This window comes from Melozone crissalis, unplaced genomic scaffold (genome assembly GCF_028551555.1).
Source record: "Melozone crissalis strain CALT ecotype California unplaced genomic scaffold, PUWL_Pcris_2 ptg000013l_1, whole genome shotgun sequence".
Classification (NCBI taxonomy): Eukaryota; Metazoa; Chordata; class Aves; order Passeriformes; family Passerellidae; genus Melozone; species Melozone crissalis.
In genome coordinates, this window is record NW_026535791.1 from 48,512,910 (window position 1) to 48,540,788 (window position 27,879).

General features: G+C 40.8%; 1 protein-coding gene across 1 annotated transcript; it reads right to left on the reverse strand.

Annotated features, from left to right (window-relative positions):
- Window positions 1–4,013: 4,013 nt before the first annotated feature.
- EDAR (ectodysplasin A receptor) lies at window positions 4,014–27,337 on the reverse strand. The gene is made up of 11 exons (XM_054272061.1): window positions 27,287–27,337; window positions 26,470–26,592; window positions 25,199–25,380; window positions 20,287–20,372; window positions 11,240–11,326; window positions 9,989–10,114; window positions 9,780–9,854; window positions 9,403–9,475; window positions 8,527–8,686; window positions 5,706–5,766; window positions 4,014–4,333 (listed from the first exon to the last, which is right to left on the reverse strand). Exons 1-11 carry the CDS (start codon window positions 27,335–27,337, stop codon window positions 4,014–4,016), a joined length of 1,344 nt encoding a protein of 447 aa, XP_054128036.1.
- Between the last annotated feature and the right edge of the window lie 542 nt (window positions 27,338–27,879).

Genomic DNA, 27,879 nt, shown 5'->3' on the forward strand with positions numbered 1-27,879 from the left:
TTTCTTTTCACAGCAGTCTTGCACACCAAGGCTGAATTTCAGAAGCTGAACTCTATTTCCTTCCTGATTCACTTGTCTTTCTACTAATCAGTCTTCAGCACTACCTCCTCCTGATTTTTTGTTTACTTCTATGTGGTAGATTAAGTTGGAAAATAATTCCTGTATTGTCTTGCTATACTAACTTGAATCCTTATACAAGCTTGTTATTATAGCAGCCCCAATTATTTTTAAAAAAATTTTAAAAATAAAGCAGATGAGCAAATGAGATGTCTGTGTGTACCCTGTGTAACAGCTAATCACTAATGCCTTCTGCAGCAGTGCATGCAAAGGTTTTTTACCATTCTTCTCTAAGCATTCAGACAGTCTAGATTCACAGAACAGTGGCAAAAAGGAATCAACATTTTTCTGTCCTTGAAGAATAGTTGATAGTGATAAATTAATGCCTGAGGTAGCAGGTGCTATGCATTATAAATCACATCACAATAAATAATCAAAAGCACTTATTTGGATGTGGGGGTAGAATATATATGCAGTATTGTGCATCTAGAACTAGATATAGCCTGAGACAGTCCATTCTTGCCCTGTTTATATTAATAGATTTAGTGAAATGTGCACTCGGAAGCCTCTGCCATATATAATGAGGGCATGGGCTCAATTTTTCTTTTTTATTATCAAGACAAGTATAGAGCTTGCTTGCAGAAGAGTGACTTCTGAATACAGGAATCATTGAGGTACCTATGGGTAATGATTTTCACCTGCAACAGTAGGAATTTTTCTGTTAATTGCGCCTTCCCTAATGGAAAGAAGGATTGCTGAACTGTCTGAAGCTTAGAGTTTGACAGGGAGAAATGGAACTGGCATGCCTTTTCAGTTTATAATCCAACCCATACTTCTGGGCATTTATGCATATTATTCTTTGTTCATGAATAACGTGAATATTTAATTATCCCAAATTATAGCATACAAAGGCATTCAGCTGTTGTTGCTTTGTACTGCAAAGCTGGGACCTACCCTTTCCAGCCCAGCTCACCTCTCTTCTTTTTATTTACGTCATCAGTCCGGGACCATCAGATATTGAACACTGTGTAGAGGACAGTCCCTGATTGCAACCTTAAATCAGAAAATCTGCAAAGCCCAGCAAGTTTCTCTAAGGAAAAAACTGGGACAACATTGGTCAGGCTAGGAAGCTGGGCTAAGGTGAGGAAAGTCTTACAAGGTAGTAAGTGGTTCAGTTGGGGGGGAATACAACTTGGTGCCCTGTTTTTTGTTGTTTTTTTTTTTTTTTTTTTTTTACAGAAGCTTGCAGTAGTTCTTGTGGTCCCACCTGTGCAGCCTAAGACTGCATGAACACAATTATCCTGTCATGAAATGAAAGCATCCAGTTAAGATTTCTGCTAGTGTTGTGAAGTAGTGCTAAATAGAAATGCAGAATGAAGACATGGTAATGAGGGTACTGTTGCTGTGACACTACTCACCAGTCTCAGAGTCTGCAGAGTTCTCAGTACACAGATAAAAATGTACAGATTCTCTGAGGAATGGCAAGGGGCTTGGCATTTTCACATTACCTTCAAGGTGAAATACTGAATACAAATTCTCTTGATAAAATGGTTTCTGCTTCCCAAGTGATGCAGAGAAGCAGTATCCTACAGGAATGCAAAGATTGCTCCATGTGTGTTACCAAGACACTCCCGTACCACAGGAATGTGCCTACCAGCCCTTGGCTAACCTATTTAATTACAGATTTATAAGGCAATGTGCTATTTAATCGAAGAAATGGCAATACAACTGTGTTTGACCTCTTTCTTTTATTAGTATATTTTATGTTCATATTTTACAATGTAATAAGTTATATATACAGCATTAAACAAAGTTATTAGAAAGTAAGCTTTGGCAAGACCTACAGGATTCCTTTTTCAATCCTGTACATCTCTTGTATAACAATAAAAATACTGTGTACTAAATAAAATAATGTTAAATAGTCTGTGTTTGCATTGGCACCATCAGTTTCAAAGCCCTAACTTTTCATGGCCCAATAAACATAAAAAGAAGATTCCTCTATCTTCTTTGTCTTCCTTTTAACAAATATGTGATGTGTTGTTGTAAATGGTGTATAAAACATAGGAGGCAGTCCACTGAATAACACTGTAGTTACACACTGGCACAAGAAAAATCGACTTTTGATGCTTAGGGTTTTTTTCCTTCCTTCGTTTCTTTCTTTCTTTCACTTTTGTTTCTTTTTAATTTTAGTAGCAATAGTAAAACCTGCAAATTCATGGTCTTGAGAATGATGTTGAAGATTGCTGAACTGTAAACATATCTAGAAATCTTATTGAAGCCTGTTGAAATCAGTATGAATTTGTCATTGATTTTAAGACAAGAATTTCACACCTAAATTCAACATCAATCAGCCAGTTAAATTTCAAATAAGTGCAGCTTGCTGCATCATTGAAAGAAGAGTTAAAATCTTACCAAATTTGGCATATGCAGATTAATGAAGAGTGTGTTATGATATCAAAGAAAGGGTGGAAAAAGAATAACAAGAGGGATAGGTTTTATGATGCAGTATTTACTTCCCTGATATACAAATCAAGTGCTGAAACAATACTAACTATAGATGTTAAAGGGTGATGATAAATGTTTTGCACAATTATGATACTCTCATAAATAAGATCTAGTTACTAAGTGATTGAATACTGGTTGTTAAATTCTGGGTAATAGTAAATATTTTTAATAGCATTTTGTTCAGTCATGCATTTTGGAATTTAAGAAGTAATTTTTGTAATTGATACATCTCTTAATTTAGTGGTTGCAGTTGGTGAAATCCATCATCACTATTTTGGCTATAAATTAGGCAAATAGGTTTGCCTGTGGTCTGAATGAATTTTAGATAAATTTTAACTGTGAAAATCAGACATTAGTTAAAAGAAAACCAAATTAAGTCAATTTTTGTACTTCACAAACTCACAGTAATGCATTACCTTCCAGATGAGTTTAATGTCACTGGTGGATTCTGTGCTCATGGTCTAGGCTTACAAGAATATAGCATTAAAATCACTTTTTCCTCCGCATCTCAAGGGTCTCTAAAGAAATCCACTCTTTGTGTCACACATGCACCACTGTTGTCTGGAATTCCTCTGGCTTGAATATAATTTGATATATAGATGTCATTATTGGAAAAGTATATTTTAATGGTAGTGGACAATCTGGTTTTGGTTTTGCTTTTTTCTTAACAGTAAAGAAAAAAAGATTTTGCTCTCCACTTGCAAGGAGTAACTGCCCACTTTTACTGCCCCCTTGCTAACCAGCCTGTCCTCAGCAAGTCATCTACTTGAATTTATAATTTCTGAAATGTCAGAATGGACCAAGAGTGCATTTATGTGCACTATGTAGATTGTTTTGAAGCACTTCAATCTGTAAGTTATGGTGACTCTTTTTCCATGTAGCATAGTTAGTCAATCTGAGGACTGTGCATATACACCTATGCACATAACGCACATAATTCTAGATTCAACAAACCCATAATAAATGTAGAAAATGAAAGTGGTTGGAGCAGATAGAAATGTATGTGCCTAATGTGTATTAATTGATACTGTAGGTGTGGTACTGCTTCTGACTGTAACTGTTAAACCATTGAACCATTGAATGAAGCCCTAAGAGCCCTAATAGTTTTCTTTTCAGAGAACTATTAAATGCCTTTCCTGAAGGGTTATTTGCCCTCCTACTTATACACAGACTGAAAAATGGATGTTTGTGTCTCTGCTTATTATCAGTAACTTTTTAACATGATCATTTTGTTTCATGACATGTTTCATGCCAAGCTTCTTGGGAAATTTCTGCTCTCGATTTGGTGGATGTGTTACTTCACTTTTAGAAGTCAAAGAGAAGAGCTTCCCGCTGGCTATGGTGAGCAATTGTGTAGGAGAAGCATCAATGGTCTTTAGTCCAAAGTCTTTGATGCAGTGCTTACTGGAATCACACTTCTGATATGGAGGTGCAGGCCCCAGGCAGGCGTGTCAGGATGTCCCTGCTGGTTCAGGAGCCGGCATTGCTTGTGCCCACTCCAGAATGTCTGCACACAAGGATTCCACAGCATCCAGCCGCTCGATCTGCACCAGTTTGGTGAGCAGCTCTGGGATGCTGTAGCCCGCCGTGCTGATGCGGTCGAAGAGCTGCATGCCGTCTGTCATGCCGCCAATCTCATCCCGCTTCAGCCCAAAGCTCTCGGCCAGGTGACGCCACGTCTTCACTATGGCCTTCTCCGTGTTGTAGGTGGAGCTCAGCATGCGGCTGGTCTTCTCCAGGCAGTCAAATGGCAGCTCTGTAGGGCTCAGACCTGCAAAGGGAGGGAGGGATTGTCAGGTGCCTCTGAGTACGAGTCTTGACATTTATTAAAGTACAACAGATTACACTGTTAGCAATGAATATGGCTAAAATCTATAAGTGATAGTACATGATTATGTCTAGGTCCAAAGTTACTATTGCATATTGCCAAATTAATTCTCCATAATGACAGTAGAACATCATAATTAGGGTAAAAAGTTGCCTGGAAAAGAAGTCATAGACAGGTTGTATGAATTCCCATGGCTCTGCCCTTCCCTTCAACAATTTACTAGCTGTTAGAAAAAGTATATTGCAACTGTGTCCCTAGTGAGCAGTCCCATTAATAAACTCCTACATGTCAGTCTCAGTGTTTGAGCTCCAGAGACGGCTTTGACCCTTCCCTGAGACTGTCACCAGCAGCTGCTGAAACATATCTGTAATTGAAAGTGGTCCTCGTAGGAAAGTGAGAAGTGAGGTGAAGCAATGATGCCAGATGCAAGCATAAACATCCCTGCAAGTGCTGAACTGTCATTACTATTGTGAATCTCTAGGGAGGATTTAACATTCATCCTGTGGGGAAAAGGCTATTTTCTCCTGGACATATTTTCTATGTATTCATGTTCAGAAAACAGAGGAGAGAACCAGCTACAGCATTTTTCCCAAACCAGACTTTTGCTTCTGTAGTTTTCCTGCTTCTTACCCATCAGAAATAATCTGATGGGAGACAGAGCTCCTTGAATTACAGCATACTCATAAATGCACACACAAAGTGTCTCTGTGTGTGGAAAGTAAATGCAGTCACAGCTCCTGTTCTGTGGGGAACTTAATTTATATATCCTGCTAAAACAGTTCAGGTAGTCAAGTGCTAAACAGAGTCAAAACTTACAGCCTGGAAACTCCACATTTTGTTGTGAGATGTGGGACAGAATTTAGAGAAGCAGAGTAGGTTGAGATTTGTGTCTTACTCTCAATCGTGACCCTCCCCAAATCACACTTTCATATTTGTAACTTTTTAAAATCTGTTATCTAAAGAAATAAGACCTCAGGTTTCCTCTAGATGGGGAATGCAAAACTGCTTCCCTCATCTTGGTCTGCCTGTGTGTCCCAGCACAGCCCACCCCAACTCTTGCTGCTCTCCACAGGAAGGAAGGCCATGCACATGCCTGGAGAGCAGCCGTGGCCTGCTCCAGCCCAAGGCCAGCCTGGGCAGCTCTGGGGTCAGGGCTGACCACAGGGTTCCTGGCAAGTGAATACAAACCTGCCTACAGAGGGACTTCCCTGGTTTGGGACTATTTTCCATAGATAGCCAGAAGCCTTTCTTACTTTATAGCAAATGCTCGTGATCTGATTGCATATTTTAACACAGGCACAAATTGTTCACTCACCTTCTGCAACGTCACATACGTTAGCATACACGTCAAGTATCTTTTTCCTTCGACTTTGAATCTAAATGAGAAGAGATTTATATCATTAATTTTTTCAGTTACAAGATTAAACAATTAGCAGACAGCAGGGAAAGTCTGTGGGACCTCTCCATTTCATGGGGTTATCACACAGTGTCCTCAAAGGTCCTCAAAGAAAATGACACAGCAATTATTCCATTAAGCATAAACATATTTCTGATTTCACTTGCCACTACTAGAGATCTTTCATCTCAACTTCTAGACTTTTTTTGAGAGCCAGTACTTTTCTGCTCCAACTCCTGAAAATGAGGATAAATCTTGTACCATATATACAATGAAGAATGTAGGGATGCCTAGGTAAACCAGGTCAGGACTGGAATTAAATTCAGACTGAAATTGCCTTCTTCCAACAATCTAAAAGGACTGTAGAGGAGGGGCTCTTCCTTTCTGTCTCTTGATGTAGACCTGCTTAGTGCATTACTAATTAACTGAAATATTTTACAGATAGATTAAGAAAAAAAAAGTGCAGTTTTAGAGAGGAAAAATCTGATGTCCAGGGGGATCTAGTCATTTTTGACAAGAAAGAAACAAGACAGAAAACCTGACATTTTTCAAGCTAAAAATGGACACTTTTATATAGTTTCATTTAGCAAAATATTCTCAAGTTTTGGCTTTGGATTCGATGTGGAGTGAAAACAAATGTCAAAATGTCATGGGCTCTCAGGGACTGAAATTTTCTTTCCCGAGCCAGCTCTCATTAGAAAAGCTGAAAAGCTGTCTTTCTGACAGGACTCTAGCATTATCTCCACAAATTTGTCACTTTTCACTGCGAACGAGGCTTGAATAAGAGCTCTGCTTTCAGCACTTGGTTTTGTGGCAAGATTTCCCTCACTTTATTTGGGCAGTGAAGGGCAAGGTGCATCAGTGACGTGGATTAATGGAATTGCAGCTGGAGAGCGCAGAGTGGCCGCCCCAGCTGGAGCGAGCGCATTGTGCCACGGGCAATGCAGTGTGGGCACTGAGTGTCCTTCACCCCTTCCTCCTGTGACTTCCCTGTGCTCAGTCAGTTGTGTTGCCACTGTAGGCTTGGATCACCTGTTTCAGAACCTTGAAACTGGGAAATTTAATGGGGTTTATTAAAACTCCTCCTAAGAAAACTATCGGGTGCTTATTTTCATTCTCGCTCCAGTTCTAGGGTAAAGAAGCAGGTTGAGTAATTCCTTGAAGAATTATGCAAGATGCTCTTTTTACCAGAGCCAGAAGATGGAGGGGGGGGGGTTTAAACCTTAAGCTGAAAGCAAACAGGAAATGTTTGGCCTGATAATCCTCTGTGTGGCTGCACATTGCAAATGGGCTTTTGTATAACTAGGAAAAAGACTTGGCTAATAGCAAGCCTCTAATTTTCTTTATCCCTATCTAAGTGCTCTGAGTACTCTTTCCTGTGCTAGTAACTTAATTCCCAGTCTGAAGAAAATTATTGCTTTTCTAACTTCTGGCAACCGGCTTAATTGTGACATCATAGGTATGGAGTGGAGAATCTTGATGCAATCTGCTCTTTCATTGAAAAGTCTGTCTTCAGCCTTGTCAGCAGTCTTTAGTCCATGAGGATGTGTTAGAACAAGTCTGGAAGAAGTAGTCCATGCTTTAGGTGCACTTATGAGTTATCTATCTAAATTACTGTGGAGAATGTATCTATGATGTAGGGTCTTTTGAAGGTAACCTGCTTCTTATGGAATATTCTGATTTCAAGACTACCCAAGGTATATTATCTTATTTCAAGACAGTGCTTACAGATGTATCATAAAGTTAGATATTTAGAGAGACCTCAAAAACCCAAACTTTAAAGTGTGAGCATTGAAATAGTAACTTATTTTCAGATGGCCATAAATATCTACAACTACAAAACTGTTTAACTTGTGTTGAGATTTGGTGTGTCTGATCTCAGCTGAAAAGTGGTGTGTTTTAGAAATTTTGAGCTGATTCTCCCAACAATTTAAAACATGCAAACATTAAAAGATGCATTTTCAAACCTATGTTTTCTTAAAACATATCTGATATTTGATATTAATTATGTGATTTGGACCTAGATAATAGCCATTTTAAAATAAATCAGAAATACTAAAAGATCAGAGCAGACACCTTCTTTTTAAGGGTAGTTGGATGTTAACACAAACTGAAAGGTTGTGTGGGTGAGGTGTGGCCTTAACTGTGCGTTAAAATACTCCAAGTGAGATGAAAAGCCCTGAGCAGGACATGCTCAGCAGGAAGAAGCAAAGGCCTTCCACAGCAAAACAGTGGATTACAGTGTCCTTCAGAGCACAGGAATCACCTTCAAACTATGTGTTTGTTTTTCAAAATTCCACATGGAAACCAACCACAACTCCGGATATCATTGAGAATTCTGTGCTGTGGAAATACCAGTGCAGTTGGGTCAAGGTACTCAGATGTTCTGCTGTCAGCCAAATCCAGCCTGCTTCATTATTTTACTTTCTTAGCATTAGCTATGACAGGGGATTGCTGTTATATGGGTCTTTTCTTTCTTGAAACTATAAAATATAATACTCAAAAAAGCACATTAATTAGTCTTGTAGAAAAATTTATTTCTATCCCCGAACACTATACATATGCATATATGTCATTATGCAAAGGAGATTCTATAACAAATTTGTCTGGAGAAGCTCTTGTAAATCAGTCTGATCTATCCTACTATGCATTTTGGGGGGTTGATAGTTCATACATTTTTTTTTCTTTAAAAAAATACTAGAAAAAGGCTCTCAATTTTTAAATCTCAAGGTAGACTTACCCCAGTTGATTTATTGCTTGTAGACGATTTATCTCTGGCCAAATGCACTAAAGATAACAAGCATCTCTCTGGAGTCCCTTGCTTGTCAACTGCAGCTTCTTCATCACTATCCATACTCCGGCTTAAGAGTCGCTCATTCTCAGAAGATGCATCATTTTCACTGGAAAATGAAGGATATGGTTATCTTAGTGAAGCCCCTCATGGGTTGACTCCAGTCATCCTCTTTTTGCCTTCTGAGACTAATGAAATAAAAGTGTTTTCCATGTTTAAAATGCCTTTCCTCTGAAATCCTGTGACTGTAAAGGCCTTCACCAGCCCAGTGTGTACGTGCAATGCCCACCAAGCCACACAGTCACAGTAGCTTGCACAGTAGCTTTCACAGAGGGATTTTCCAATGAGGACACTGTTAAGCCCACCTTAATAATGTTACCCAGGCTGGGCAGAGACAAGATGAGGAAAACTCCCACAGCATGCCATGCAGACGATGCTAGGGACAAGGTTTCCTTAAGGCCTGCAGCAGCTATTTTTACTCTTCCTGCCTAGAAGGGAAGGGAAATCTCAGTAAAGCCATGAGAATGAGAGCTGCACTCAGGCCCCAGAAATTAACCTCTCAAAAGAGGAGATGGAGGCCAAAGAGCTGATGAATTGGTCATAGAGGGAATGGGGAGGACACAGGTGTCTCTTCACAATGTCTGTTATCATCTCTTAGAAACCAGAGGGGAAGAGCCCACTAAGGCATCTGGTCTTTGCCCTGCTGCAGCAACGTGCCAGCATACCCATCAAATTTGTTTATGTGTTCCACTGTACCAGGATGAGTGATGACCATGTGCCTCCCCCATTTCAGTGAAACTGGCAATACATTTATCTTTTACCCACCTTTTGACAGCCTTAGCTGGAGTTGCTGTAAGTTTTTCAAACTCTTCTTTCTCAGAGAATATCACAACATTATCTGTAGAACAACAATTAGAGAAGTTTAAATTGGCAATAAGTTTCCAAACCAGTGCTTTGTGTCAGGAGTTAGTTCTGCTGGCAACCCTACTGACAAAATAAATCTCTCTGCTCTACTTTTAATTGCTATCAGAGGATTAAGTGACATTCTGGAAGCACAAAAAACTAGTACAGGCAATTCTTCAGTAAACTGATGAGGGTTTTACATACTCCAAAGGAGAAACTGTAATTAAGAGAAAAGTATTAGGAATATTTAAGCCCAGTGTTGTCTTGGATAGAAAAAGCAAAACTAAAACAACTTGTACCTTGCACTTCTTTCTTCTCTTCTTGAGTGTTAGCCTGAGCTTCGACATTTTTCACTGAGTGGCTCTTGCAACAGGCTAGAGTATACAAATATAACACTAATTATTCTCAGATTAATTCTAAAATAGAATTTAGAATATTCTAATAGAATAGAATATTTTAAATTCTAAAATAGCATTTGCAACTAAAATTTTACCTGCTGAACAATTACCTTGAGCAGATGGCTTTGTTTTTACAATGTAAAACATGATGATGAGGACAATGGCAATAGCCATTATGAAGATAGTGGACATAGCAATTATAAGAGCTGTAGCCAGATGTCCTTGTCCTGAAAGATCTGCTGGAATGAAAAAAAATAAATGAAGGGGCAACTCTTAGGATCAGACTAGCTAACAGTCTGTAGTCTGCTCTACACATGGTTTGCATAATTCTCTAGTAGATCTGAGTCTTGGTTACTTGTTAAGCATTGAAAAACTTAGTGTTGTGTCTCAAAGCCAAGTTAAAATTTGTCAAAATTTTATGTATAAACCAGTTAGTAGTATTCATTAAGAATATTTGATGGTATGGTTTATCAGATACAAAGATGTAGGAAATTGTATTTTAATATGGGAAGCTGTACATAAGCGAGAGCAGAAGCTTTTGTAGCACTGCATTCTTGGAATCAACGTTGACAAGACAAAAGCCAATAAATATACAAAGGGAGAAAGGGCTAAAATGACTGTTGATAACTGTGGCTGCCTCAAAAGCTCTAAGTTAAAAGGAGGACACAATGCACATGTAGAAAAATGGATGTTTTTCTAACAGGAACTTAAAAACCAGTATGGCCAAAAGGTGAATTTAAAATAAGCAAGGTGAAAAGATATTCAGAAAGAAAACTTGGATGCAAAAGGCTAGAATTGAAAAGGTGTGAAAGGATGCAGAAAATTATAGATATGCTAAAAGGCATGAAAGCTTTAATTTCTCTGAAAATGTGATCCTAGCAGTCATGTTTTCAGACAATGCCAAGAAGAACAACATTGTCAGTACCTTATTAACTGCACCTTTTCCATTTTGTCTTCTCAGGTTCAAAAATTTTAAAAGCCAAATAATTGTGCTGGAGAACTGTTTACGTTACTTCAATAAGAGACTGACCATATTTGTGCATGAAGTTGTTTTCACCATTCTAAGCTAAGCTTTGCTGAGGCAGAGTGCTATTTCTGTAAAGCTACAAATAATGGGCTAAATTTATTGCTGGCATCACTGGGTACAGCTCAAATCCTTTTTATGTTCAGTTGACAAACAGCAATGTTGATTAACTGAGAAAAAAAATGAATTGTGAATTATTTCTAATAGCAGTTCTAGAAATCTGGAAATAATGACAATGAAAATAGCAACAGATATTTTCAGTTTGGTTGCACTTTATTGATGCCCTTTTGAAAACAAAAAGCTGCTAAATTAACCCTCATAAAAAGTGCATTCTTACCTTTGTGAGCATGCTGGTAAGGTGAGAAAGTGCTTGTGCCAGAGGTGCTTGGGAAAATGGCTGAAATGCCAGAGTTAGAGCCTGCACCTGCAATATAAACAAAAATGCCATAAAATTCCCTTGTTATTTGTCCAGTCAAAGGAATAGGTTGGCTCAAGGAAAGAGAGCCTTTACTTGGCTTGGTTGCATTCCCATTTATTAGCAAAGGACCCAAGAACTACGTGCTCTTTGGGCAGTCCCTAATCCCAAAATGTGTTACGGATACACGGAAAGTTGGGTTGCAGACCATGTTTGTGCACGCTGCCCAGAAGGAGTGAAAGTCAAACTCCTGAACAGATATGAACTCAGAAGAAAAAGCCAACTGTTACACACAGATTCCCAAGTTATGGATCTGTCCTGGGCAGCAGAGAGTTTTTCAGGGTCCAGCTGATTACTCAATTTACAAACCACACTCCAGTATTTGCAACTGCAGACTGAGACTTAGGTGGTAGATTCCTCAAACTAGTGCATCTCACAAGCAACCTTCACTAGCAGCATCACTGTAAAGCTGGTATGCAAACCCTCATGACTCCACAGGAAAACCTGGGGAAGGTGACAAATGATGGTGTTGATTGCTTTTCTGTTCCATGGAGCTGTACTGTCCTAAAAGGGAATTTTAGAATTTCCTGTAATGTAACTGGGCAGTATAATCTTCTTATGAGCTCTTGTCAGTCCAAATCTATATTCCTGGGAGAGTGAAAATTCATTGAAACAATAAATGAAGAAGTTATAGGAAAACTTCATCCTGTCAGAGGGATGAGATTGTCCAATAGGGGTTTCCAGGTCTAAATTCTACAGTCAAGGTTAAAGTTAGTCTTTCACTTAGTGTCATGCACCAAATTTTCAAAGCATTAAACCAAGTAATAAAATAACATATTTTGACAATAGCAATCAGTAGTACATGTTATTTGGAATAAAGCTGTTTATGGGAATGCTTTTATATAGGTGTTTGCACAGTATTCCAAAACAGAAAAAAATGTGTTGGGAGTAAACGTAATCTTCCTTCTCAAATGAACTTTAGTACCATTGGTTAGTATGTAATGCAGCTACTATCAACAGACCCTGAAAATAATTTTCTGTCTTGGAGGAAGTATGAAATTCCTCCTGCTTTGTATTAGTTGTCTGTGGAGAAAGTCCAGTGATAATTCAATTCAGCAGTCTTAAAGGCAAAAAGCTGTCCCAGTCATCTGGTAAGGTGTGCACAGCACATGGCTCCACAAGCTGGTTTGACAACTAGAATAGATGAGAGCTCACTGTGCCCTTCTTTTGACCAAGTAAATATTCAAACAAATCAAATCACCAGGTAAACTTGACAAGGAATCAAGAATGGTCTGGAATGGTCTGAGAAATGTCCTATGATTAAGAACAAAGCAATATGCATATTCTTCAAATGAAGAGTTTCTTTTTTTTTAAGAAAAAGAAAGTATTATCTAAAATAAAACATGTCTGCATGTTGTGAATGAGAAATATTCACCCAAAGAGGCTGCAAAGTATGAGTTGCAGGTGTTGTCAAAAGAAATTTTCTCTAACAATCATAGAACTTCTTTCAAATATCATTTGTTGGAAGGAAATGGATTAACTCATTATAATTGGTATTTTTCAAACTGAATAAGGGTTTTCATTATGTTTTAAATATACTAGTTTATTAAGTCAGATGCATTTTATATTTTGCAAATGAAGGGTAATAAGTCTTGCCTCTTGTCCTTTCTCTGTGGCAGATTTCTTTCTAAGAAGAATTAGTTATGGGCTCCAGAAACTGCAGTGCAGTAAGACTATCTAGGGATCAGTAAATGAAGCTGTCATCTGCATTTAGTGGATATTAAAGACAGGTAATTTGTAAAATTTTCAGCAATTCTTCACAAAACTGAAGTGAATCATCCTTGGTCACGACCTCTGTGTTTACTCATCGTGGCTGGACAACAGAGGAAATTTAGCAAAAGGCCAGAGAGCTGTGGCCTGATACTTTCTTCCATGTTCATGCACAGACACCAGGCTTATGTCTATTCTTGCAGCCCCCCTGGCAAATCCAATTACAGCCAATTGGAATCCTGCATGGTCCTTGCAAGCTGCAACAAGTCAACACCAGCTTCTCTGACACTGCCCCTCAGTGAGCACAGGCAAGCTGTGCTGCTGCTTTGCCTGCTGGAGTTCAGCTAACAAGCTTCAGCTCATCTCCCCAAGTGAGTTTTAGCAAACTTGCTTCTCTTTTCTTTCACTTGAAACATGAATGAATTGAAGTATTTCTGTCTAATAATCTTTCATCGTCTTGGTATTGTTAACTTCATGTTTTTCACCCATCTGTGAAAGGAAGCAGAGCCTTTCAAAGTGGGAAGTCAGGCAGCAGCAAGTAGCACAGGAAGGGTAAGGAGGAAGGTCACCACTCTCCATTCAGCATCATCATCACACTTGACCCAGCTGCTCCCCACACCAGGGCAGGGTGTGCTGCCCCCACCACACACACACTGCACAGCACAGCCCCTCTCCTGTGCTCAGCCCGAGAGCCCTCAGCCCCAGAGCCCACGGGCACAATGTCCTCACACGGGAACAGAGCCACCTCCTTTGTTCCCCAGTGCTGGCATGGCAAAGGCAAGGCTGCACTAGACTGTGGTGGCCTTTCACACATGCCTGGGAGGGAGTTAGCTGTTACACATATTTTAAGCCTACTGTCAAATTTAATAATTTGGCATATCCATTATGAGCCAAAGTTTTTCTTTAGATGTGGCTTAGAAGAAAGTGCCAATTCGTGCACCTGCACTACAAGAGGAACCAAAGTGCCACCTTCTGTTGAATTTCAGTTTATATCCCTGTTGTATGAGTAAAAAGAAACTCATAGCTGCTGCTTTTTCTCTGTCAGCACCACACCATGACTGCAATGTCAGTTGTTCCTGTGCACATCCAGTTTTGCATCCCAATCACATTATTAATTCTGCTTCCAATATAGATGACACCTAATCTACAAAGACTTAGATATAGCTCAGGCAGAGGCATCCTGAGGTGTTATAGAACACCATATGGAAGCAACTCTATCTTTTAAATAAAGACTGATGGCTGTAATATAGCTGTGCAAAAGAGTGGTTTATATTCCTAGACACCTGTATGTAATACTGTAGGAATATGATAAAGAAATAAGGAAAGAAGTTGATCACTGGTGGTTGGTCAACTTTTGCATTATAGATGTTTTAATTCAAAAAAATTGTGATTTAGTTGTAACTTTCTTGGAGTCTAAACAATAAAAAAAATGTTCCAAACTTATTGTTTAAAAGAACAATTGAATCTGTGTTCACTTTTGAATGTTTGGGGATTTTAACTCAAAAGATAGCTTTAACTTAAATTACCATGCAACTGCCTTTTGTTCTTTCAGGAAATGCTGGGCAATAAAATACTTTATTGTTGTTGTTTCAATGAACCTTTCTGCTTTATCCAACAGACTATTCCAGTTGTTCTTGTACCTTGAGACAGAACTTACAGTAAGAAGTAACAAACAAAACCACCAGATTTATGAGAGGAGGAGGGGGAGGGCAGAGGGGGAGGGCACAGGGAAAGGAGGTTTTACCACCATGCCCCCTTGCAAGTGTTTGTGAGGGAAGAAAATCTGGTGACCATAGGAGTAGTAGGAGACCATATGTGCCCCTGACATCTGTTGCTGTGGGATCAGCTTACTGCTCCATTCAAAGGACTGCTGCTCACAACCAACAACAGATTTTTGTGAGTCTATTTAATATTTAATAACATGTTATAAAAATCCCCAAATCTGTACATAACAGACTGTCAGAGTGATTATAAATAAGACACATTTTAAAAACCTGGTGTCTATATGTGCATCTATTTGGTGCTCCTGAGTGCAGCTTGCTTTCTCCTGATGCATCCCTCCTCTCCCAGGCACAGTCCAGCTGTGAATGGCACAGATGGGCTCTGAGTGCCATCACTGAGACTCTTTTATGGGCTGAAGTGGCATAAAGCACACATGCAAATAAGTAACTATCAGCCTGAAATATGAGATGAAAAATAAATTATACTGAGTTGAAATTCAATAAAAGTAGACAGCTTATGGCTGACAAAGTTAAAACTGGATTTTAACTAAACATAGTAATAAATAAAGACCTATATATGTAGAAAGCAGGGGTCAGAACTTTTAAATAATCTGTACTCAGGTACTTATGGGAAAGGTTTGCTTTCAAACTTAGGAAAACAACATTTCAAATGGAATGCCTGTGCACTTGGAAAGGCAGGCAAGCTAAAGCAGCTGGCAAAGCCAACCTGCTTTCTGAGATGCCTACATATGACTTCAGTAACCAAACATAAACCAGCTCTGAAAATATCACAAATAATAACAGATAACAGAACATATCCTAGGCACTGGAGGATTGCCTGAGTGATCTTTATTTTACAGAATACTATCAGTTACTCTGATATTTTCTGGAGTCACAGGTAGATACCTCAGTTAGGTAGGTAATTATTACACCAGGAAGACCATTAAGTAAATTAATTCCTGAGAATTAAACTTCTGAAAATGATGATAGGAAAGTTCCCCCTGAATTTTGTTTTCAGTCTGGTCAGTCTCTCTGTAAGTAATCACATCACATAAAAGGAAATGGTTTTTTTTCTGCTGTGCTTTCTATAATGTCTATAACTATTTTATTTCTCTCTCCTTTTGCCAGGGCAGGAAAGTGATGATGATTATAGGCCACATGGCCTTAATCTGACAATTTATTTGCATCTGTTGAAGTTTTTTTTAGGACTCCCTGGGAGCTGTAATCATTACACAGCACTGAAAAGTCATAGACAAACATTCCATGAACTCCATGAACTAAGCCTCTGTCCAGGAATTCAGTGTTATCACCCCTTTCTCTGTGCAACATGAAGGGGATAATTGCTATTTAAGCTTTGCTGTCATGATTTTAGAGCATTGTAAGGAAGAGAACAGACCTGCCTGGAGCTGGTCTCCCATTTCCCTGGTGTCCTGGTGGCCAGCCCATTGGAATGGGTGGTCCAAGGCTGCAGCTCTGCACATTTCCCAGCTCCTGAGCCCAGTCAGAGCAATCCTGCAGAGACCTCAGTGCCTCCCATGGGCAGGTGATGCTCACTGTGGGAGCTGCAGCTCCAGCACCAGTGAAAACATCAAAGCCCTTGGAGTGGTTTTATTGGGAAGAATTGCACCAGGACCACAAAACCTCCTGAGGGATACCCGAGCTCAGCTTTCCCAGCAGCTGAGGACAGCAAAGCCCACGTTTTCTCCTCAGATCCCTCCCCTTGGAGGCTGATGGCTGAAGCTGGCCAATTTTATCCTAAGATTAGGTTCCTTCCTAATATGGAGAAATCCTTAGAGAAGAAGAATCAGGCCATACCATCAGTGAATAATAAAGCATGGCCTTCAACATTTCTCCCAGTACACATGTGAATAGCAAATGGGTGTTCAGAGATCAAGAAACTCAAAAAAAGAAAAATATGTTAGTTCCAGATAACAAGCCTATTTGTTTGTAGGCATAATTTGAAACAGAAGGAGAAAAGTTCCTGATGTTGATTGTATTACAAAAGGATAAAACTGGCAAGGAATGGAAATTAGCAATTCAAAGAATGGAAAGTTAAAATAAAATTCTCTGAAATAATTATTTTAACTAATAAAGTGGTTTTGGCAATAGGCTTGTTTGCGTTAAGCCTTTTAGTTAAGGAAGCTGAGGTCAGAGTCTTCAGTACACGGGTTTGGATGTGCCCCCCTGATTACAGCTCTTCACATGAAACATCAATTGTTAGTCAATTGTTCCATCTCATCTGTTTAGTTATTTTTGAAGTTCTAATGATACGATATAACTATTATTTTCTATTTCTAGATGTCATCTTCTCTCTAATATTTAAAAAATAGCCTGACCACATATATTTTCCTTTATCAATATGTTTCTTCTTTTTTAATTTTCCCAAGCTATCATTGGTAGGCGTGAGACCTAAAAACTGACACAGGCTGTTTATTGTATCTTTTAATATATAAATCCAGCAAAAAAGGTGAGATAAATAGCATGAAATATTTTATGCACATACACATGAATATATACAGTAGATTAAAAAGAAAACCCTCTATCAGTTGCTGAAGTTCTCTAGGCCAATAATCTGTGAGTAGAAAAGGATTTGTGTATTTGATGCAGTTGTGTAAATTCTACTTCAAAATTTGCTCCTAAAGTTTGTGTAGCAGGGTTTGATTTAATTTTTCTCCAAAGTTTTTGAATTGGAGTGACAAATATCAAAGTTTGAAGAGAAAGAGAGTTAATTCACATAATTGAGAGTTTCAGCTGCTAAAAGACAAAATCTCTTCCAACAGTTACTGTACCTCTCTGCAAGAAAAACTCCATATATGGCTAAATCTTCTGTCTCTTGCATATACTTTCACACTGGATAAAATAAAAAGAAAACAAAAAAAACCCCCACCCTACATAATCAGAGGCCTGAAGTGACTCCATTTCCAGAGGTGTTGATGAAAAATCCAGCACCATTAACTGTGGGAAGCCACATCTTAGTGTGGTTTGGTGTTCATTACCTTAATGGTTTGATTTACATGGAAAATCTGCCTCCCTGTCTTTCGCAGTGCTGTTATTTATCATAGATGTATCAGATCCCCATTTATGCCAGCAAGGGGCATTGATGGCTCATGATCTGCCTGAAGCACAGCTGAAGCTCTCACACCTTTGGCATTTCACACTGTGCTCCTGTGTGCTCAGCACAGAAGCTCCTGCACAGAAGCTTGAGGGAGCTGCATGTTGAGAGGCCAGGAATGTGACACAGCTGTTTGACAGTGCACAGGATGGGGCAAACTGGAGACTTTATGGTCATGTTCCCCTTCTTCACAGTAAGAAAAAGCTTTCTGCTATGCAGCACACATTGTTATGCTCATGTGTGCCCAGCCCTTTCCCCCTATGTGCCTGCTGTCCACAGGCTGCCACTGAAGCCTTTTATTCCTCCCAGGCTGCAGAACTGCTGCTCCCATCCTTCAGAGCAGGGAGATTTTCAACACCATAAACTAGTGACATGTTTGCCTCAATTAAACCTCTGGCCTCTGTGAGTCATCTCCCTTCCCCCACTCTTTTCCATGATATTTTGTGCTATTTATGTCCCAAGTCCTTTGAGAGGGAAAAGAACCCCAACAAGGTGACACAGGCCTACCAAGGAATTTCTTTCTCACTTCCAGCCCTTTTTACACTAACATTTCCAGATGCTGGGGCATGGGGTGTTCATCTTGTGTCCTTGACCATTTCAAGTTTGATTGACTGCACATGAGCTGAAAGATATTTGCTTGGCCTTTGATCAAACCCAAACACTTTTCTGCCAGATGAAATGTGTTACCAGACAAATTCCCTGAGCAAGTTTCCATGCAGGGGCACATACCCCTGGACTTGGCCATCTGTAACACATAGTCCAGGCACTTCCCCAGCAAGGAATGTTTACTGCTAAGGAGAGCCCCACTGTTCTCCCATCCTGTCTCATTGAGTTGTCTCACTTTCACCCTTCTGGTTGTCTTCCTTGTGTGGGTGGGAGAAAGTGACTGGCTGTCTGGGGCTGGACTGTCAGCTGGGGTTAAACCACGACCTTCCTACCCTTGTGCTCCCACTTACCTCTGCACCTCCTTCCCGTATCTCCATTTGGGTCCTCCCTAGCACCCTCACCGCACCTCCTAAACAGATGTTATCTCACCAAAACCACACTCACCCTGCCCTTCACCCACTCCCACTGTCTTGGGCAGAGGGCAATGTCAGGGCTGGGTGGGTTCCTGCAGCCAAGTGGGATGAGCAGCTGTACAACAGGGCAGTACTTGGCATGCAGACAGCTCAGGGAGATGCCCCTGGACTGCTGCTGCTCACCAGGAGCTCTGTGAGGTGCTGATCATCCCCTGGCTCCTTGAGCTCTTAAACTGTAGGAAGTGGTAGATGTTCATGTCCTATCCTCCTTTAAAGTGATTCCCAGAGCACCAGTGATACACAGTTCTGCAACATCTGAACAAAGCAATCGCTATTTATGTACATAAATAAATGCTCTGGGACTTTCAGCCCCTGCTTTCAAATCAAGCAGACAAAATATTGCAACTCCTTTTCATGACAAAGATTTCTAAGAGAAGAGAACATGGACAGGATTTTGGTTTTAGAGGCATCAAGTTTTACAAGGGAAGTACTCATTTTTTCTGTTTGTTTGGGTTTTTGTTGTTGTTGTTTAGTTTTAAAGCTTTTTGTCCTGATCTTCTCCAGATTCTCTGAGGGGGTGTCAAAGTAATTTGGTCATTCAGAGAGAGCCTCATTTTTTTTCCTTTTCATTTTTTTTCTTTTTCACTTTCTTTTTCTCTTTCTTTGCACCCTAAAGGAGACAGCAGTTATTTGGGGGTTGCCTCTACAGGACAGAGGTGGTGGTGTGAGCTGTCCCTCTCCCCATGGCATGAGGATGGATAAGCCATTGCTCATACATGGTATGCAAACAAACAGGTGTCACACACACATTCAGACATGGTTTCCTCAATTAGCAAACTACAGACCCTTTTGTCTGTGAAATTTACAGAACTAATTCTCTTATCAGTTCTGACCACCAGACATCAGTATTAAGCCTTGAATCACATTGCAGCAAAAGGATATGAAAAGGTGTGATGCCCTTTTACTCCTACAAATTACAAATCTACATATTGTCCTATGTTTTTTTCCCAGGTGAACTGAAATTCAGTTAAAAAAATACAGAGACATGGGATTTTCTGGACCTACTGTTTAAGTAACCCTAATAAGTCCTGCATGAGATCTCTTAACAGATGCAAACTGGAGAACAAATGAGCAATAGTAGATTCTAAAATAAAAGATTCTGATTTTTCCTCAAATGATAAGCACTCCCTCCCTTTGTTGGCAAGGCTAGCTGGAAGCAGAAATTGCTTAAGTGGAGCTGGGTTTATTGTTTGAACATAATTATAATCACTGAAAATTTCACATTGAGCTTCCAGATGATTTTAAGTCAAAACCAGATGAAGTGCACAGAAACAGCAGAACACTTACATTCCTTGGTGTTGGGAGGTGCCAGCAAGCACGAGTAGCAAACCATCCCGTAGATGTTCCGAGGTCTGTTTTCCAGCATGTAGTAACTGCAGAGAAGGGCAAGAAGAGGCAAAACAGTGCAAATTAATATGATATGACTGAACATGGTTCAGCAGCAACCAATTATATGGAGATAAAATCATTTAAAAAAACTTTTATAAGCAATCTGAGGCAAAGATTATTCTTTTTTTTTTTCCGAATTGCCTGAATAGAGACTGTGTTTCTCTTCTTCCTTTCCTCCTAAAATGTAATTAATCAAACATCTAGACATGACAAGAAGTGGTAACATTGCCTAAAACAACATTAGTCTCCCTGCTGAGTTCAAGCTGCAGTTTAGAGCATGCCCTGAAATAAGATTTTTCAAAGAGAATGCAGTTTTTTGAAGCAGTATTCTTTCAAGCAAGACCACCAGTTGGATATGGTTAGTTAATTTTACTCACAAACACCATAAGAATAATCTCTGTAATCTTAAAACCAAATCTGAGCCAGATCATAATAAAAAATAAGAAAAAAAATACCCTCACAGGGCAAGGCAGATTAGGTTTTACAGGTTTGGTTCATGTTTTAAAATTTCCTTGCTGTATTGTTTATACATTAGTCCTTGATAGTGGAATTACAGTGTGAAGGAAAGGTTTTCATAATGTGAACTTCTGGGTTGCTAATAAAGTTAGTGTTGAAATATGGTAATTGGTTACTCAAGAGCTGGATCCACATGCACCCTAATGAGTAATTACATCAGAATCATACATATGTTGATGTAACATCACACCGTTGATGTTGCAGATATGTCTTTACAAATCACTTGTAAATCACTACATATTTTAATGGAGAGATGAATAAATTCTTAATCTATTCTGTATAGACAGGAACTCAACACTACAAACATTTTATGCAACTGGAGATCTGTTTTCTGCTCTTATATACCTGCCTATGCATGTGAAATATGGGTTTTTTCTGGAAAATTGTTAGGAAATCACTGCTGAAACTTTCCATCAAAATCAGTTGGTGTATTAATGAATGACAAATAAGAGATATAGGTCCAGGGAATGGAATACACAGAGATGCAAAGGGGAGGCAGGGACTGGAGCAAACCCAGAGAGCAGGGGAACCACACATGGTTCCTCATTTCTTTCTTACTGGTTTTAAAAGATTCACCCTCGCTTCATCCTTCAAATATCTCTTGTGCCCCATGGGCCATTCTACCATTCTCAGGAGCAAAACTTCATCTTTCCTCTCTTATGGGGCCTATATAATTTTAGGTTGTAGAGCAGTTAATAAATACAGAGGAAAAGGCTGCCAAACCACAAAACAAAAGAGTGGAACCCAAAGACACATATAAATCTATGAAGAAAAATACAGGACAGTGAGGATCCACAGTCCAATAGCTGTGTTGGTTTAGGAAAGACAAACAATCCTTCTGATAATTAATTAAATCAAGCTGGTGGAAGAATTCTTGGTTTTCACCACAATGCAGAATGGTGGAGAACATGCAAAGAAAACTGAAGAGGATGCTCATGGAGGGAACTATTCACTCACGTGAGAAGGAAACTCTGCATCTGCAACCATTAGTGACTCACCCCCACAAAGTAGTGCCAACAGATCTGTGCTTCTGGTTACTTTCCAAAACACCAGATATTAAAGGTAATGTTGGAGATATGTCATAGCTTTTTATCACCAACTAGAGAAGTGGCCCACTAATGACAAAATGAATTTTCACAGTATTACTCTTCCACTGTGATATTTATTCTTTCTTTCCTTGGCACCTGCCAGGCTCAGGTTTGGAGGGGCTACAGGCAAAATCCAAGAATAGAGGCTAGACTGAAAACTGGACTTGTTTTTCTGCTTAACACCATACTGGCTTATCTCGGGCTAACCTTGGTGGTGTCACTGCAGACTCAGGGACTTGGACCCAGATGTAGGTCTGCCCTCCCACCATAACAGGGAGCCTGGGACTGGGACAGGAGCTGGACAGGGGTGGGTGCTCTTCTCAGCAGGGGATGATCTGCAGAGAGACATCAAGGAGGAGTATCCTTGTTGGAGGCATCTGCTGCCTTATCCAGAGCAGCAAGGGTGGCACTTAATTTCATTAGAAATTCACTGGCTTAACCTTTTCATGCAGAAACAGAGGAGCATTCACTTCTCTTAAAGCCTCTCAGAGAACTGATCCTGCATGTGCTGTAGCCATGGACAAACACATGAAATTGAGAAATGTCAGTAGCAGAGGCATTTCAGACTGCATTTAAAAAGAAAATTATGCCATTGCAATTTTATCTTGTAGGGGACTGGAGACTTAGCCCAAGCAGAAAATAGGTGCTGGGACAGCATAAGGAATATGTGTTATTTATACTTGACCTGTTCTTACTCCTTATGGCCACTGCTGAATGAAGACAGACAACCAGGCTAGAGAGACCCTTGCTGTGACCTGCCATTGCTGCTTGTAGTCAGCTGTGATCTCAGTCTCACTCCAGGAACACCTCATGGATCACCCACTGAGGGAAATAGTCTGAGTCACACCTAATTTCCACATTCTTAACCTGTCTATTTGGCATGATGGAAGAGCTTCTGGGCAGGGAGCAGAGGACAAAGCCTGCAGCGTCCCAGGAGGTTCAGTCTAGGTACCTCTAGAGTTCACTGGAAACTGGACTTTGGTTTTGAGGATCACAGCTTTGGAACTAAGCCTTGAAAATCTCCCCTGTCTTGCACACTTCCTGTGAACACAACAGTGTTATTTCTATTTTATATGAGAGGGAACACAAATAAACAGTGGATGACTTCCTTTCTTGTACCAAAGGCCTCTTTCTCCCCTAAAATTGGTCATCAGTAATAGTGAAAAAAAAAAAGAAAATAGAAGAAAAAAATAATTATCCAGCACCTATTTTAAGATAAAGTACAGAGGATGGTTCTTGTAGCCATTGGGAAGGGCTGCCACTTCAGTGGTATTTTGTCTGAAAACTTTGGTGCAGAATGTGCTATATGCTCATCTTTTACTCAGGCTTCTTTACTGAGCTGGTGAAAAATAGCAAAGGGATGAGATGTCCTTAAATGCAAAGAGCAGCATGTGGGCTGCTACCTTGGGCAGGTCTGCAGTGTGTTATGGAAGCAATCCTCTGAAAATGGAAACCTTGATTTTATCCCTCACATGCACTCAGGGGCTCTCTGAGGGCCACTGCCCAGGCAAGGGAGCACCCTGCCGGTGCCACTCACCCTGGTACCTGGCCGTCCCTGGGGCACAGGGGACAATAAGGACAATCAGCTACTCACCAGCTCTCTGCTCTGACACACAGGCTCTGCATTTCAGCCACCAGCACCCAGGAGCAAACTCCAAGGACTCTAAGTAGCATGAGGAGTCAGGGCACTTCAGAGCTTGTTTTAGCTCATGTTTAGTTTACCTAGAGAATTCCATCTATTCAGGCTTGCACTGAGAGGGTGTTTCTCCCTAACTGCTGGCTTTGCCAAACAATCCCAGGGCCTGAGCGTTGCAGGAGGAGGGGCACACAGCCAGATTCCGGCAGACCAGTTTCTGCTACAGGCTACACCTGTGCAAACACGATGTTTTGAGATTTCTCCCCAAGCACCAGCTGTGCAAGCTGATTATTTTCAGCCAGCACCCTGCTCCCACCTGGGTAACCTCATTAGTCCTGACAAAAATTGCAAAACAGCAACTGTGACCACTATTTAAGTTTCTTGCTCTTTATGATATATGAGAGGAAGTCAAGAGGGAGCTTTTTCATGTCACATCATCAGTCTGTTTGGCTGGCAGCTAGACAAGTCCTCCATTTTATTTGTAAACTGTGAAAATTTCACAAAGACTTACTGATAAAATAAACCTGTAAGCTTGCAGGGCCTCTTTAATGGGGCTTCCTGTGCTATAAGGAGTGTGGGTTATACAGCATCTGCAAACTGCACAAAAGCCAAATGTCAGTAGGAATTACTCTCTAAACCAAAGAGGGATAGTGGCAGAAACTGAGAAGGTATGTAAGGAGAGGTTGTATTTTAGAGTATTTACTCACCCTACAAAAAACCATCAAGAGTGCATATGTATGCTTGGGTTTGCAGACTTTGAAATGTAATATTGTCAAGGATATACATGGTCAATGTAGCCATTTCTTTCTCACCATTATTATGAGAATTATACCGAGTGTAAGAGACCATCACAAAGATAGACTTAATAAACAGCACCTATATAAGCCCCTTCAGCCAGCCCTGAAACTTGTTTTGACTCTGAACTGCCCTACACACACTACATTAACAGCTCCTCAGACTCCACTCTGTTGTGTAGAAAGGATCCGAGAGAATAAAATGCCTTGGTAAATCTCAATGAACAGCTATGTTAGCTAATACTGTCAACTACTGACAAATGTGCCAGCTGTTCACATCTGGAGAGGAGATATTTTATGCCCCTAAACATGCTGTAGTGCCAGCATGGACCCTACAGGGTATTTAGGTGCTGTCATACAGCTCATATGTAGTAAGGAGGACTTAGAAGGTGGCCCTCTGACGCTACAGCTGGAGGCCAAGCTGGATTTCTTCGAGTGTTTAAAATGGCACTGCACAGCTGTGCTTGTTCCCTTTCCATTTCTAGTAAGAGGAAAAAGTTTTCTAGTTGTTACAAACAGTGAGATTTCAGTAAGATTAAAAACATCTTCTTTAGGGTCCCTTCCAGACCTAACTATTTTATCATTCTGTGTTTATTAAATTCACCAATGCTTTTAAAACATTTAAATTTATTGTTTTAGCAGAGATGAAAAAGCATAATTTACCAGTATTGTACCTACAGTCAGCTTTGACATGGAGAGGCTGTCAGAGATTTCGACATTAGAAAAGTACTTCCCAGTGCCTTGGGTAGAGCAAAGGTCTGTTGATAATTCCTTACCCTGGGAGACAGGGACCACACTCTGCATCATTCTCCTGATCCCCAGGTGTCAAGACTGTGGCTCGAAAAAATCCCTCGCAGTCCTTGTGCCGTCGGCATATCTGGTACCCTCCTTTGGAAAACTTCTCTGAAGGGCAGGGGATGCAGCCATAGTCCTCGTCTTTGGTGCCATATCCACATGTCTGCAACAACACACAGTCACTCAAAAACAGTCTTGTGCTGCACACCAACTTCTAGCAAAAGAGAAGCTCACAGCCTGCCCCATTGGCCTTGCAGCACAAAGGGAGAGGAGTCTGTCATTTGGCCTGTTATTGTCTATCCTAAAAACACCATGCAGGGATATAAAGATGCAGCATGCTGTGTGCCGGAAAGGGAGAAGGGGCACTAGAGAATTATACTGTTTGTAAGTGGCCCCCCCAAACTACTTCTATCATAGTCCAGCAAATTGTGGAAGTGAATTTCAGCTGCTGCTTGGATAGAGAGTGAGCTAAAAATGGAAGAGTAGAGAAGACTCCTGCAGGAGAAACACAGCTGCAGCAGGGCTATCAGCAGTTTCAGGCCAGGAGACCCCAGAGGGAACAGCCCAAAAGGAAATGTTTGGATGAGATTTTGTAATCTCTGAACTCACATGTCCCAGCTGAACATTACATTTAGATTAAATAAAACTAAACCAAACTGCTTATTCAAACATATTTGTTTGGGGCTACCAACTGTGTGAAATGCTTGCAATAGGATGTTTATCCCATTAAAACTAAACAGGATTTCAGTAATTTATTTTTTTTTAAATAGGCAACAATTATCTGCTGTAAATCAAATGGTTACTTAGGAACCACGATTTAAAATATTGCAGAAACAATCAAGTTCCTCTAGTGCCGAAATATCTTAGCAGGAGAGCAAAATTAACTTGTCAGTGTGAGGGACCAGCAAGCAAACCAGACTGACCCATTTATCACTCTGTGTTGGAATGTCAGCATCAGATTCTAAGTAACTACAGAGATGAGAACAGACTGGCAGAGACTGTGAACGGAACTTCCACCTTTCCATTTTTACAGCATCCCTTGTAACAGGCTGCTCCTGGGACATGGATTCCTGGTGTGTGTGCAAGACCCCTCACTCACACAGCACACTGGGAGGTGTGAGTGCCCCTGCTTAGGGGATCCACAGCCTTCCATTTCCTTTCCCACCCATTACTTCCACACAACAAAGCATTTGGGTTTTTTGCATTTGGGGCTTGGTACGCTCCCCCCAGCAGCAGAAGCAGCTGAAATTACCATGTAGGGCTCTTCACCCGGCTCGCACTTGGGGCAGTCGTGGCACATGCCAGTGGTCTGGTTGTAGTACTCGTTCTCACCGCAGTTGGAGTATTCGGCACTGGCAGAGTACACCAGGGAGACCTGTCACCAGAGAGCATTCCAGAGCACTGTCACTTCCACTGCCATCATCCTCCATGCCTCACCCCCTCCCCTTGCACATCTGCTGTGGTCCAACAGGCAGCAGGGCCAGCACGGCAGGGCGAAACACGCCTAAAGCTCAGAAGCAGAAGGGGTGACACTATTTAAACGGAAGCAGATGCAGGTTTCAGCAACCTGGTAGTTCCAAGAGTTTCTCAGAGACTGACATTCATGCCACTCCTTAAAACACTGAAGGCCATGGTTTCTGACCTGTTAACTCACATGCTCTCCCACGCAAGCAAATGCCAGGAGTTCACACCCTCATCACTCCCAGCTCTAACGAGCCTTCATAAGTGTGACTGCAAGGGACAACTACAACAACCAGAGATAATGCACTGCCTCAGGCCTCAACCACAATAGGGCTGGGCTTCATGTGATAGCCAGGCTAATGTGCTCTTCCAGCACTTTCTGTCTCTGCTCCATCCTGGATCCTTCTCCTTTCCCCCGCTTCCTAGCAGCCACTGTTTAAACTGCACATTCTCAGGTGTTTTATGGAATGAAAACGATCACTGCATTGAGGTTCAGTACCACACATCATGTGTGGCTCTCCCATAATTCACAGGTGGTTATGAATAACCCAGGCAGAGCCCTGTTATCTTTGCACTCTAGAGAGACATGTACACACAGAAATACCTACCATCAGGAAAGGGAACACGTGAGTCCATTTACGTTCACTCAGGTGAGCCATGCTCTCTTGATATTTTACCTGAAAAGATAGAATTGGTGATTGTTTATGAACATGAGTAAATATTTGTGTGTGTTGCCAAAATAAGAACAGAAGGGCTCATAAGCAGAACAAAGGTTACATGGGAGCAATGCCCAGAGGTCTAAACAAAGAGGGGGGAGATGTGCACGTGCAGTCATGCACACACACAGACACCACACCTCCTTACTGCACACCTCTTTCCTCTCTCTGAGCAGATAATGGCAGGAGGGGATCCAGTCTTGCCATATTTGCAAAAATCAGTGAAAGATGAGGAACAAAGTCTGAATTCTGGCACCTCTTGGCTTGCTGAGAAATCCCCCCATGGAGGAATGGAGGGCTGTGTCTGACCACTGAAATGAAGCAGCCTGGTTTGTGGCCACACCAATTAGTGCTTGACCACACTGCATCAGGTTTGTCTGGGAAAGATCCATACGGAGCAGCCAAAGCAGAGCCAGGAAGGGAACCAATGGCAAGCAGTGTGGGCAGTCAGGACACCAGGGCTGCACTTTCCTTGCCAGCTCCTG

Coding starts and splice junctions, on each gene's coding strand:
- EDAR (XM_054272061.1), bottom strand. CDS start 27,337: ATGGCTCACCTGAGTGAACGTAAATGGACTCACGTGTTCCCTTTCCTG. Junction 26,593..27,286: donor ACGTGTTCCCTTTCCTGATG/GTAGGTATTTCT, acceptor CTCTGGTGACAG/GTCTCCCTGGTGTACTCTGC. Junction 20,373..25,198: donor TGTGGTCCCTGTCTCCCAGG/GTAAGGAATTAT, acceptor CCTTCTCTGCAG/TTACTACATGCTGGAAAACA.